The sequence below is a fragment of the Lagopus leucura genome, unplaced genomic scaffold (genome assembly GCF_019238085.1).
Source record: "Lagopus leucura isolate 7727_CA_CO unplaced genomic scaffold, USGS_WTPT01 Super-Scaffold_760, whole genome shotgun sequence".
NCBI lineage: Eukaryota > Metazoa > Chordata > Aves > Galliformes > Phasianidae > Lagopus > Lagopus leucura.
In genome coordinates, this window is record NW_024962257.1 from 2,853,292 (window position 1) to 2,865,293 (window position 12,002).

General features: G+C 45.6%; 1 protein-coding gene across 6 annotated transcripts in view; it reads right to left on the reverse strand.

The window, feature by feature from the left end:
* The window catches only part of MAD1L1 (mitotic arrest deficient 1 like 1), a 320,530-nt gene that overhangs the window by 168,462 nt on the left and 140,066 nt on the right, over positions 1-12,002 (reverse strand). For all 6 annotated transcript variants that reach the window (XM_042864053.1, XM_042864057.1, XM_042864058.1 and 3 more), the window contains one exon: positions 2,297-2,353. In XM_042864053.1, coding sequence (XP_042719987.1) covers positions 2,297-2,353 — 57 coding nt within the window. The remainder of the gene's footprint in view (positions 1-2,296; positions 2,354-12,002) is intronic.

A 12,002-nucleotide genomic window follows, 5' to 3' on the forward strand; every position in this document is an offset into this window, starting at 1 on the left:
ACTAGTAGTCAACTCATTTTCAGCAGCTAAGCAGTGAAATCGTGCGCTGGAGTTCTGCACAGCAATGAGCACAGCAAGGCCATCCCCCCCCCAAGGCACGGCCCTGTCCTCACAGAATCCCCTACAGCACACATTGCTGCCTTATATTGTCCCTATGGACACAATGACCTGAAATTGGCACCTCTTGTCCCATGGGCACAGACCATCCAGATCCCATCTTATTTAGGCCACAATCCTCACAGATTACGACACATTTTACATCGAAATATAGCTATGTGAAAAAAGATCTACCAGGGCATCGAAGATGCTCCCCACTGCACAGGAGAATCCCCAGCACTCATCAATGGGATTCCAGAGAGTTCACCAGTCCTAGAACAAACTGCATCCTTTGCAGTGCTTTGGGGTAGGTGGGAAAGTCATTAGCACTCTTCAGTGTGGCAGCAGGGATGTCAGCTCTACGGAGCTTTATCCCCAAAGCATCCAAAGACTGTACGATAGCACCTGACAGGCTTTTTTCTCTTTGCCTAGCAGCCACAGGGCCGTTTGCAGAATGGCTCATGAAAAGCAATATTCAGCACCTGGAGCAGGCAGGCTTCTGTGCATCCTCCCGGCCACGGAGGCTTAGCATCAACCTAACAAGAAATGGATGACGGGTGAAAAACTGGGGGAGAGGTGAAAAGAAAGGAGAAGAAACCAAATTAGGCAAATAATTGCTGAAGCACCAGCTTTAACTGAGCCTGAAAATAAGGCTGTCCAGGTGAGGGGCTGATCTGGAGGGAGTTAAAAAAAAAAGAAAAAAGCAAAAAGAACCAAGGGACGAACTTCTTGTTCAGTGGCAAGGAGGAGAGTGGAGTTGATGGGATAATTGCTGGAGCCTGCGGGCAGCTGGAGAGCAGGACAGCCCCATCCAAAGGGGACAGACCTCTGCCACCTCACACTGCAGGAAATAAGAGGTGACATCTTCCCCTACCAGGGAGGTTTCACCGGGGGATGGAGGAGAACCATCTATCCTCAGTGAAAAGGAGGAACAAGACTGTCAGGTTTTAGCTCTAAAGGGAAAAAGAGGAAACGTGACAATTTTCTTACAATTGCTGAACAAGAATCAAAATGCAGAACAAAGTCCACACCCCAAAACCTGCAATCCATAGCTAGAGCACTACAGAATACAGCCTATTCGTGTGAGATGGATGTAAGCTTTCCAAGGAAGATCACAAGTCCTGAAGTTTTCCACCAAGTAACCCTTGGGAATAGGTGCTGAACACCGACTGCCTCTTTCTTCTCTGCTGATGGATGATGCACAAGGCCAATTAATGCCTTAACACTGTAAGTTCCAATCCCTCCAACTCTACCAGCTTGTTTAATGCTACAAGCTTCTGAAGGCAAACAAGTAACTCAAAAGCCAGGCTTTGCAAGTCAGAAAGGAAATCTTTGAAATGCTTTGGTTTTTTTTCAAATGCACATCAAACATAACAGCACATTTATCCTCTGGTACATCCAGTGAGGACAATACAAAGTTGACTGCGTAGAATTTAGAACTGCAACAAGGCAGCATGTAACAAGATCAGACGGTAAATAGGATTAATTCAGTCTTCTTTGGAAGTATCAGTCCTGAGCTATGCCACCACAGAGAGTGATGGAGCATGGAAAAACATACAAATGTTTGCCCACAATAAAAGATCAACTCAGAATCTGAATCAATTACTGCTCCCATTATAGAAAATGTGATGTTGAAACAGCAAGGAGCACCACAGCCAAATGAAAAAAGGATAAACTACGAGATGTATGACAATCTACTACTAGTATGGAAGGGCACACCACTTGTGGCTTCTACTGCTTTTGGTCCTTGAGGGAACTACCAATAACACAGACAAAACCAGCAGAAAATTAACACCCGTTATAACAAACTAGTCCGTGTAATTGTTGCATCTCATCTGCTCGTCCTTTGCACACTTGAGACTGAATCAGAGGTCCCCAAAGAAAGGAGTTAATTCGGTGTAAAATGAAATGCTTCCTTCTGATCTTAGACAGTAACCAAAGAAAAACTGCCAAAAGAAGGGTGGCAAATCAGCAGATCTCATCCAACGCTTGTTCCAGGTACATGAAGGGACAAGCAGTGCCAAAACTGCTAACAATAATACAAACTTTTTAAGAGTTCATTTGCTGTCCAGATCCAAGTAATTGGAACCGATCCACATTTCAAAGGCACTGAACTTTGCATACATTACTGCTATGTGAAGCATCAAGAAAATAATAATAAATGAGAAAAAAAAAAAAAAAAAAAAAGAACACCTCTTACCATCTCTGCTCTTTGCTTCTGATTTCCCACTTCTTCCAGAACTTGAGACATCTGAACCTTCGAGACAGAAAATAAAAAGAAAACAAAGTTTAGGACATTTAAGGGAATTTTGATTTGACCATCCTCCTTCCCACTCCCAACCAAAAACCACTGCCAAAGGCAATGTGATTTTCACTGCATTGAAAAAGCAATTCTAAGTGGTAGGTCTTGATATACCCTCTCAGTATCCCATTATGAGAGGTCACTCTGCCCAAAAGAGCCTACAGTACACCAGACAGAACGGGTTCATTGTGGAGAGGAAACCCTCTGGGCTCTCCATCCCAGATTTGCACGCTACAGTCAGGTCTGAGAACTGAGCTTCCTCTCTGCTCTTCCAAAGGAACTTTAGAGCAAGAAGATGCTCACTGCGAAACTGACAGGAGCGATGAGGGTAAAGGTAACTTCACACAAAATACCTTGTTGAAGACTTTTGGGCCAAGTAGTTGATTTTAGCAGTCTCTAAAATTGTGGTAGAACACCAGAAAAAGCCTCTCTGCAATATAACCCAACTGAACACCCATGAGAACACATCGCTGTGCAAGGGTTTGTTTTTCCCTTTTTAAAAAGGAAGTTTGAAATTCAAAGGATGTCAAACCAGAGTGGAAACATCTTACAGTATCTCTGTATTATTTCTAGAGAAATGGGAACATGACTCATAGGAGGAGCTTTCCAAGATTTTGTTTATGTGGAAGGATTTAGAAAGGAGATATTTTGGAGGTGGCTGTGAGGAGCCGCGTTTCCTCCTTCAGTGCAAATTCGTCCCATGCCTTCTCCTTCACAGCACTGCAATCTGCATTCCTCTGGTTAGCAGAAAGCCCAAAAAATAGATACAACCAATGACAGAGAAGCTAATTTAAACAACAGAAACAAACACAACAAGAGCAGGGAAAAAAAAACAACTTTCTTGCAAACTAATTCATGTAATTTCAGGCGGATATTCATTAAAACCCTCTAGAGCCTCTCTAACAATCTCTCTCCACACACAAAATGGGTCTTTTGAGTACTACATCCAAACCAGAAGCAAACAGCACGCAGCTTATTACAACGAAAAGGAGAACACTGAGCTTTGCAGGCTAACGGCACTGAAATGCAGGCAAATAAAACACTGCATTCTCAGGGTTCAGCACAGCATAAGGTTAATTTTGCATACAAACAACCAAGCAGTTCAAGACTGCCCTGGCCGCAGAGCTCAGTGGAAATGGAAAGAAAAACCAAACATTTTCTTGCTGTGCGGGGCATGGGATGATGTGGTATTACTTAAGAAACAGACACTCAAATAGGATGAAAGGGGTTTTAATAGAAGCCTGGGACCCGGCACAGGGAAATGAAACACACTCATTAAACACTGCGGGAGATGCCAGTCCCAACCAAACACGGAGCGCGTGTACGAGCAAGCAAGAAGGAGAAATGAAATTATCACCAAGTTGGATGCTGAAACATCAAGAAAGTGTACATTTGCAGACACCTGGAAAGATCTTTTTTTCTCACTAATACTTAATCAGGCAGAATTACACCAGCAGGTTGGAGCCAGGAGAGAGTCATGTGGCAAAGAATTAGAAAGCCTCCTCCCAGAGATGTTTTTTATGAGAGAGGTCAGCATAGACTTTGTCCAACACTCTGGGACTGACAGTATTTTTGATTTAGAAAAACTAAAAGGCACTTTTCTGTATTTTCATTAGCTTTATCTAAGCGAAGGTGACCCTTAAATGGAAAATACAGCTCTAAATGAGATGCAAAGAAACACGGAGAATTACATATGTGTTTCCTGTAGCCATCACTCATATGACCCTCAGTTTGAGGGTCATTTCTCCATTCAATTTCCTGCTGGACAGCACTGGGGTCCATAACACTGTGGGGTGATTTAGAGTGGAAGAGGGCAGGTCAGTCAGTTTCCCCTTTGGGAGAAGGCTGCAAAAACTTTTGGACAGGAAAGAAATAATACAAGCAGATGAGAGCATAAGAAGGAAATACTCCATAATTTATTTGGTGTATGTCTTAGAGAAAATAACCAAATACAAACCTGACACATTGTTATGCCAGTAGAGACCTACAGGCAAACCTGGACAGCAAGTTCAAAGCTGCAGCTTGATAACAGCAGATCAATACAATTTGGAGAAGCAATCAGATAGGAATTAAATCAGAGTAGGTTTTCTTCATTGCATTCATTTCTAGGCAGCTCATCTCAAAGGGCACAGGCAGCTGAACAAGAGGGAATCCAGAGAACAGCAACCAAGCTCACTGGATTGCCAGAAGAAATTATTTATGAAGATTAAAAGATTCTTAACTGTACGGTTTGGCTACAGCTCTCACAGAAGAGCAAAAGGGACACATTTAATGGATTGTGAGCCATTACAACATGATGGAGGGCTGGAAACGAGGAGGCCCCTCCAGCAGAACTGCTCCTGGGAGCACAGGGCGCAGCCCCACGTCACTGGGGCCCCTGTGCTGCTCCCTTCTGGCTGTGCAACAGATGATCTGAATGCTTTATCACATCCAGTTTGTAAACATTAGCCCTACCCCAGACTTTTTATTAGCTTAAATCAAATATTGAACCTAGCTCAGCTGTTAGAGGACAGCTGCTTGCAAAGTGATTCACTGCCATATTCCTACTAGGCCACAAGAAAATACAACCTAATCACCAGCAGCATGACAGATGCACACATTTTTAATTATGAAGAAGAAATTAGGCTCTGAACTTCTCCCCACATCTCACTTAATCAGTGCGCTTTGGCGGAGCTGCCAGCAGTGCAGCACTGGGAGGCAGGAGCTGCAAAGGGCTCTGGCATAGCACACAGCGTTATCACTTCGGATGTTTGCTGGGCAGCCTTGGAAAGGCCTGAAAGAAATCCTGCTATACTGCATCTGATCATTTATATTTTCAGGAAGGAAGTGTTGGATTTCTTGTCTCCCTTCCATCCTCCCTGTCTGCTTGCAGCCAGGGTAGGTGTGAGTGGGGAGCTGCAGGTGGGTGAGAAGGGAGGTGACACGTAGAGCCTCCCACTCCAGCAGCATCCCCTCCCCAGCAGGTATGGGGCTGCTACTCACAGCAGTGCTGGAGCACTTTGCCAGCCCCATCTCAGAGCTTTCAGCTTGAACGCATCCACCTCGGTGTCTTGGGAATCTCTCGGTAGGAAAGACTTGTGATGCATTTTCACAATATGCACAGAAGTTATCTTAAAGCTCTGAGGAAATTCTTATTACTTAATACCCATGTTAAATTCCCATGGATCGCTGAGCTCAAGCATTAAGTAATCTGATAAGCAAACAGATGCTGAGTTTAAGAATCAGATATACAAATACATGTAAAGTCCAATTTGCCCACTGAAGGCGGCATAAACAGGTAAAGAAAACCAAATAAGTAGAACAAGCAGAAAAAAAAATCCTCTCAAGTATTCAGTCAATTACTTTAAGCCCACGGAAAAAAGGGTTTGTCAACTCCAAACATTCATCTTACATGACAACGCCGTCTAATCTACTGTCAGCGCTCCTGTCATCCTTATAGGAGAGCAGTGGGGAAGGACAGATAACCTGTGCTCCCGCCTTGCTGTGATACAGTGCTGGGCTGCAAGGGGCAGGAGCAGCTTCCGAGGCGAGGAACTGATCTGGCTCCCAAGGAGACATTTCTGAATTGCTTAGCTCGCTTCCCTTCATCAATAATTAATCTCTTATATCTTCCTGCTGTAATTATTTCCATTGTATTTCATAGCTCAAATGCAAACGGGAAGGCAGCACAACAGCAGGTGTGCAGGGGGGAGGCACGGGTCGGACCCAGCTCTCCCAGCTGGGAGGAGAGAGGAGCCGGGGCAGGAGAGTTAGGGGGGGGGTGGGAAGGAAATCCAAGCAATCTGGCCATGTTAGTGCAGCTGTTGGCCTCCTGCTTTGCTCCAGATCGAGCCACGCGTCCTGCATGATGGGTGAGCAGCTCAAGGTGAGCCTGGCTGGTCAGAAAAATGAGCTGCTCAATCTGTAATGAGCAGCTGCTCTCTCCACAACAACACCCTCCGCTCTGTGAGCAATTAGCAAATCGAAGCGCTCGCTTTGTGGACCTGCATTAATGCACTCCTCTATGCTGTGCGTTAAACAGCTCGTGGGTTCGGCACAGCGCAGCAACAACAGCCAGAGACACAAAATTAAAGTTTGTTTCCAAAAGCTACGGAAGCAAAATTGTGCCGCATACAGGGAATAAATCAAAACAATCTTCATTAGGAGACATCATTTTAGCCTTACGCTTTCATCAGAAAACATGATTGCCTTTACAGTCTCACTAATACAAGGCGGGTGCTTTGCTGAGGAGAAAAACAAGCAGCACTTTCACTAACTCAAATTAAACCCCGTCATTTTTATTCTTTTCCGTGAAATGCCTGCAGATACACAGAGCTGCCTGTGCCTGGGTTGTGTGCACACAGCCAGCAACCCAAACCTCAGGGGGATGGGTGCTGGGGGGGCTCAGTCTGGCAAAGCTGCTCCAACCCTTTGCAGCGTGCCACAGCTCACGGTGTCCTTAGTGGTATTTTATATGCAACAGTTGTCTGCAAATTCAAGTCAGGTGTGATGACTGGCAAATTTAAGTATAATGTTAATTAATAGCTATTTCATATTAATTGACTTTGAAGATAAATTCTTGCCTCTCCTCTTCAACAAAGTTAGCAGACAAATTTAGAAGGACGTATTTGGTTCCAGACACAGAAACGTGAAATCCTGGGCATTCCAACATGCCCCATCACCTTGTGCTGCCTGTCCTCCATTCATTAGCAGGGTAATTTCCCAGTAACTTTTGTATCTAACTGATTACAAAAGAAGATGCACTATGCAGATGGCCTTAGTGTGCAGCTGAAGAGTGATGTGATCCAAACCACGTGATCCAAGCCAGCAAATCTTATCTGGTGGCCTCAGCTGAGGGAAAAAAAGTGCATCCCCATCTCTTTCCTTTAAGTTCAGGGGATGCAGGTAATACACTGAGCATCAAAGCTGTGGCTGAAGTGCAGAAGGAAACAGCTGCAATCCCATGGAAACACTGATCATAGTGCTCAGAATTCCATCATAAATTTAGAAACGTAGGGCTCTATGCACCACACTTATAAATTATATGAAACAGTGGAGGAATGTCATGAGAACAGTTAGAAGAGATGTCTGGAATCAACAGTTCTCTCTCACACAGAGATAAGATTCTGATTTGTGGCGAAAACAGGGAGAAAACTTTGATTTGACAATAAATGCCACAGCCAGCTTACTTGTGGGGGTGGCAGACTGTGACAGACGTAACTCAGCCACTCGCAGTCAGACTTGGGTTTATTTCCATACTGTGATCCTGCATATTAAAATACTGTGAGAGCTGAAATGAAATTTTCATTAGTGTTCATACTGAAATCTCACCCACAGGACCCAACTTCCAGCTGTTTGCCTGTTTTTCCTTCCAAGCTATACGCCCATTTAGGTAAGGCCAGCCTTCAAGCCATCGGCCCAGCATTACTGCAGACCGGGAGCGGCACAGCACTGTTTTTGCATCTCTGTGCATCCCAAAATTACATGGGTCATTCCCAATTTAAAATGATGTTCTGGCACTTTATAGTAGAAATGTTGTGATGTTTCACAAAACCGCATCACTTGAGATCACAGTCAGTGAGACAGACGGGTATCACACACTGCTAACTAACTGCCTCGCTGCTTTACACATTCAAGACCCCCCACACCTCCAGGGATTCATGCTCCTGGGTGCCTGGTAGTGAACTGCAGCAGCTGGGGACTGAAGGTTGCTGCTCTGCGCACGGTAAGGAAGCAGCAAACAGCAGGAGCTGCTACCTGCATGAGAAGCGGGTTCCTAGGGATGGATTGGATGTGCAGCAGTGAAATGCCGCCCCCCAGTGAGAGACAAAAAGCAGCTGGTGAACAAAATGAAGTGTGAATAAAGCAAAGGCTCTTGGGTGCCAAACAAAAAGCGACGCTGCAAATTGAAAAATTGCTGAAGTCATGGTTATAATTACTGAAATGCAGAGAAAACGTCTGCAAGACACAAGCTCCTGTCAAACAGGCTATCAAGATTTACTGGGCAAAGAGATAATAACCAAATCTTTCTCTTGCTCTTAAGTTTCAAGGACAGACCAATCCCTCTTCCCGTGTTCTGTTTTAGCAGAGTCAGTCACTTAGTAACGACAAGAATTCTTGACAGGAGCTTTATTGGAATGAAATGACACCAAATTCTCACTGGTTATGCTGTAAGAAAGGGCTGCAAGCAAAGCTATTGCAGAGCAACTAGTACAAGGAAGATACAACTCCAAGCAAAATAAAAAAACCCCACATTTTTATTCCTGGCAAGTCACTTGACCCAGCTCCAAATGAGCTGCGTAGTTCTGCAGCAAAGATCCAGCTTTCGTTCTCCCTCTGCCTAACAATTCCTGGGAGGCCCCAAGCAAAGTATTGAACTCCGTGAAACTCCTTTCCTCCCCCCTGACGACAAAGATAAACTCACTCTGCAAAGCCATCCAACGTCTTTGCCCAGGAGGTCAGCTCTGAGCACAAGGTGCCCTTAGTGACACACAACGCACTGCATGGTCTGCACCACTCCTGCAGCACAGGGGCTGAGCTGCAGGCTAAGAGCAGAGGTGGCCATACCCTCATCTCCCTCATCCTCAACGCAAAGGTGACCTTCACAACTGCAACAAAAGGCACAGCTTGGAGAAACACTCTAAACTTTCTATCTACTCCATCAGCGCTGCTCATGCTGTCTCCCATTGGTTAAGGACTCAGTACCAAGGCAAGCTGGGGAAGTGGCAAAACGTAGAGCCTTCTGTTCAGGAAAGGATGAGTTCATGGAGATCAGAGCATCCCAATCCAGACAGAAACATTTGTAAGAAAGCAGGTAGGTGCAGGTTGTAGGAAAATAAGGGGCTCAGGTGCTTCCTGATCTTTCACATGACAAGAAGTGTCAGATCTGCAAAAATCTCAAAACATGAGTGACTGTTTGCTAGTTTCACTGTGAACTGCAGCAGAGGTTGAGGCGAAAACCAGCATGCAACAGCTGAGCAGCTTCTCTCCTCCTGGCTTTCCTTGCTGTTTTCATTGAACACCTTTCTAAGGCCAAGCACAGAGACCAAAAGATTAGCACAGCTCTGCGGGGAATAATACAGTCTTGCAACAGGTCTGCCTCCCTCCATCCTAATCAAATGGTGCTGCAGCCCCCAGGGAGAGAACACTGCCAAACAAATACAGGAGTTTGAAGCTGCTTCCTCAGCAGCACAGCGCAGCCTGATGGAGCTCTGCCACACCAACTGCTCCCAGCAGGAGACTACCAGACCCTGGTGGACTCTCCAGAGGAGTTATTCCATAGAATCATAGAATGGCCTGGGTTGCAAAGGAGCACAGTGCTCATCCACTTCCAACCCCCTGCTGTGTGCAGGTCGCCAACCAGCAGCCCAGGCTGCCCAGAGCCACATCCAGCCTGGCCTTGAATGCCTGCAGGGATTGGGCATCCACAGCCTCCTTGGGCAACCTGTGCCAGTGCCTCACCACCCTGTGTGAAAAACTTACTCCTAATTTCCAACCTAAAGCTCCCCTGTCTCAGTTTAAAGCCATTCTTCTTTGTCCTATCACCATCCACCCTCACACACAGCCATTCCCACTCCTGTTTATGAGCTCCCTTCAAATACTGGAAGGCCACAATGTGGTCTCCCTGCAGCCTTCTTTTCTCCAAGCTCAACAAGCCCAGTTCCCTCCACCTTCCCTCACTGGAGAGCTGCTCCAGCTCTCTGATCTTAGTGGCCCTCCTGTGGACCGCTCCAAGAGCTCACCACTACAACATCCATTAGAGAAGATGCTGCCACTAAGATTCTCTCTGTGGGCTCAAAGCTGTTCTTACCCAAGAAAAACAACTGAATGTGCAACCACAGCAGGGAGCCCCTTTTTTTTTTTGGTGCTCCCCCAATAATGTCTTTAAGAACAGAATCCCTTATTGTTGGATGCATTGCCAAAGGTGGTTGGAGAAGGGGATAACAGTTATTTGTACGTCTGCTTGTCACTTTCTGGCAAAATTCTGACTTCAGCAACTTTCATTTATTTCTCTTTCTTACAACTGACGGAATAATAAGCAAACATTAACACACACTAAACTAAAAGAAAACTTCAGAAACCAAAAGTGCTGTCCACACAACAGCCAACATCTCTACCAAAACATGAACTCTTCTACCATCCATCCTGCACGGTACGCTTTTCCCAGTGCCACCACCTTCCCGGATCCAGGTTCTCCCTCCCTCCATCAGTTGCCTCCAGTTAGGTTTGATTGTCAGGGGAAAACAAACGACATTCAGTTGATGAAGTGTGTGAATTAGCCAACAAAAGTGTTCACTCTTATCCATTCATCAGAAAAAAAATGGTGGAATTACATCTCTACCTAAATAAACCCTTCTAATTTCAGCCGATGAGTCAGCACTGCTGTATCTCATCACTAAGAATGATTCACTGTCAGTGCACTTCTCAAAGTCAAGAATAAGAGCATTCGCTCTGTCATCTCCTAACCGCTCCGTATCACAGCGCCCGGTTTCCATACAGTGACGATGATTTATGCGATTGTATCACTTTTAATTTAAATGTATAAAAGGAGATTGTCAGACCATCAACATAACGCAGCGTTCTCTTCCCAGCGTGCTGACAACTGAACACCTGGATGGTCTTCTTGCTTGTCAAGGAGAGGTGTGTACACCCAAGAGCCTCGGGGTGCCAATGCTTCTGAAGGCGCCTGGAATGGCCTGTATCGTTTGAGAGAGGGATCAATACCTGGAGAGGAGCTGAAATAAGGTTTTCAGAGAAATTGGAATCCAAGCAGAAATTCAGATACGAGCGGTACAGGCAGAAAGCTTCTGACAAGAGGGGAAGCAATGGATTGGAAGAAGAGGGCTTTGAGCACAGATCAGACCCCAGCCTGAAGGTCTGTACCTGCGTGAAACAGAGCACGGTTGTTCTCACACTTCCCCTGCACCGCAGCCTCTCCAGCTGTGACAAATCTTTTAACCATCAAAACAAGGGAAGTCAACACCTCCCCCTGACCCTAACACCCCTAAAGACCGAGGAGCAGCACCTTCCCCTAAGCTCAAGGCTTTTTAGCAGCTGGTGATGAGCGGTGTCCCTTCCCGAAAGATGCCTTTTATGACATATGTGCCATATTCCCAATAACTTCTCCCTACTGACCCACCCCATGCCCTGCCCTCAGCACCCCACACACAGAACACCCATCCCAGTCTGACCACCATAAGCCAGCTGGGAACCACCACCAGGGAAGCGAAGATCCACCCTTAGAACTTCCTTCTCCTGGGTTAGTTTTAATTTAGCTTGATGTCTTGTCCTGGCTCTCTGTACTGCTGTACAGGTTGTGCAAGCTCAAATGAAGGTCAGGGAAGGGTTTAAGCAAGCAATGCCCTTGAAAGAAAGGCTTGTGAAATTACAACCAGCGTATTTTTGGCATCCAGTGGAACAGTGGGGAAAGTGCCTAAATCTCAGAGGGTCTCCAACAAATTTGAAACACTCCTGGAAGTTGCTAGGAAACAACATTCACCCTCCAGACAGAATTGTGCAATGTTTGCTCTGACAGAGCAACGCTTGTGCTGCCCTTGCTTCCCCATCAGAATGTTTGTTTAGGACCTGTCTCCTCTGATACATATTTGCAGCTTCTAGTCTGAGT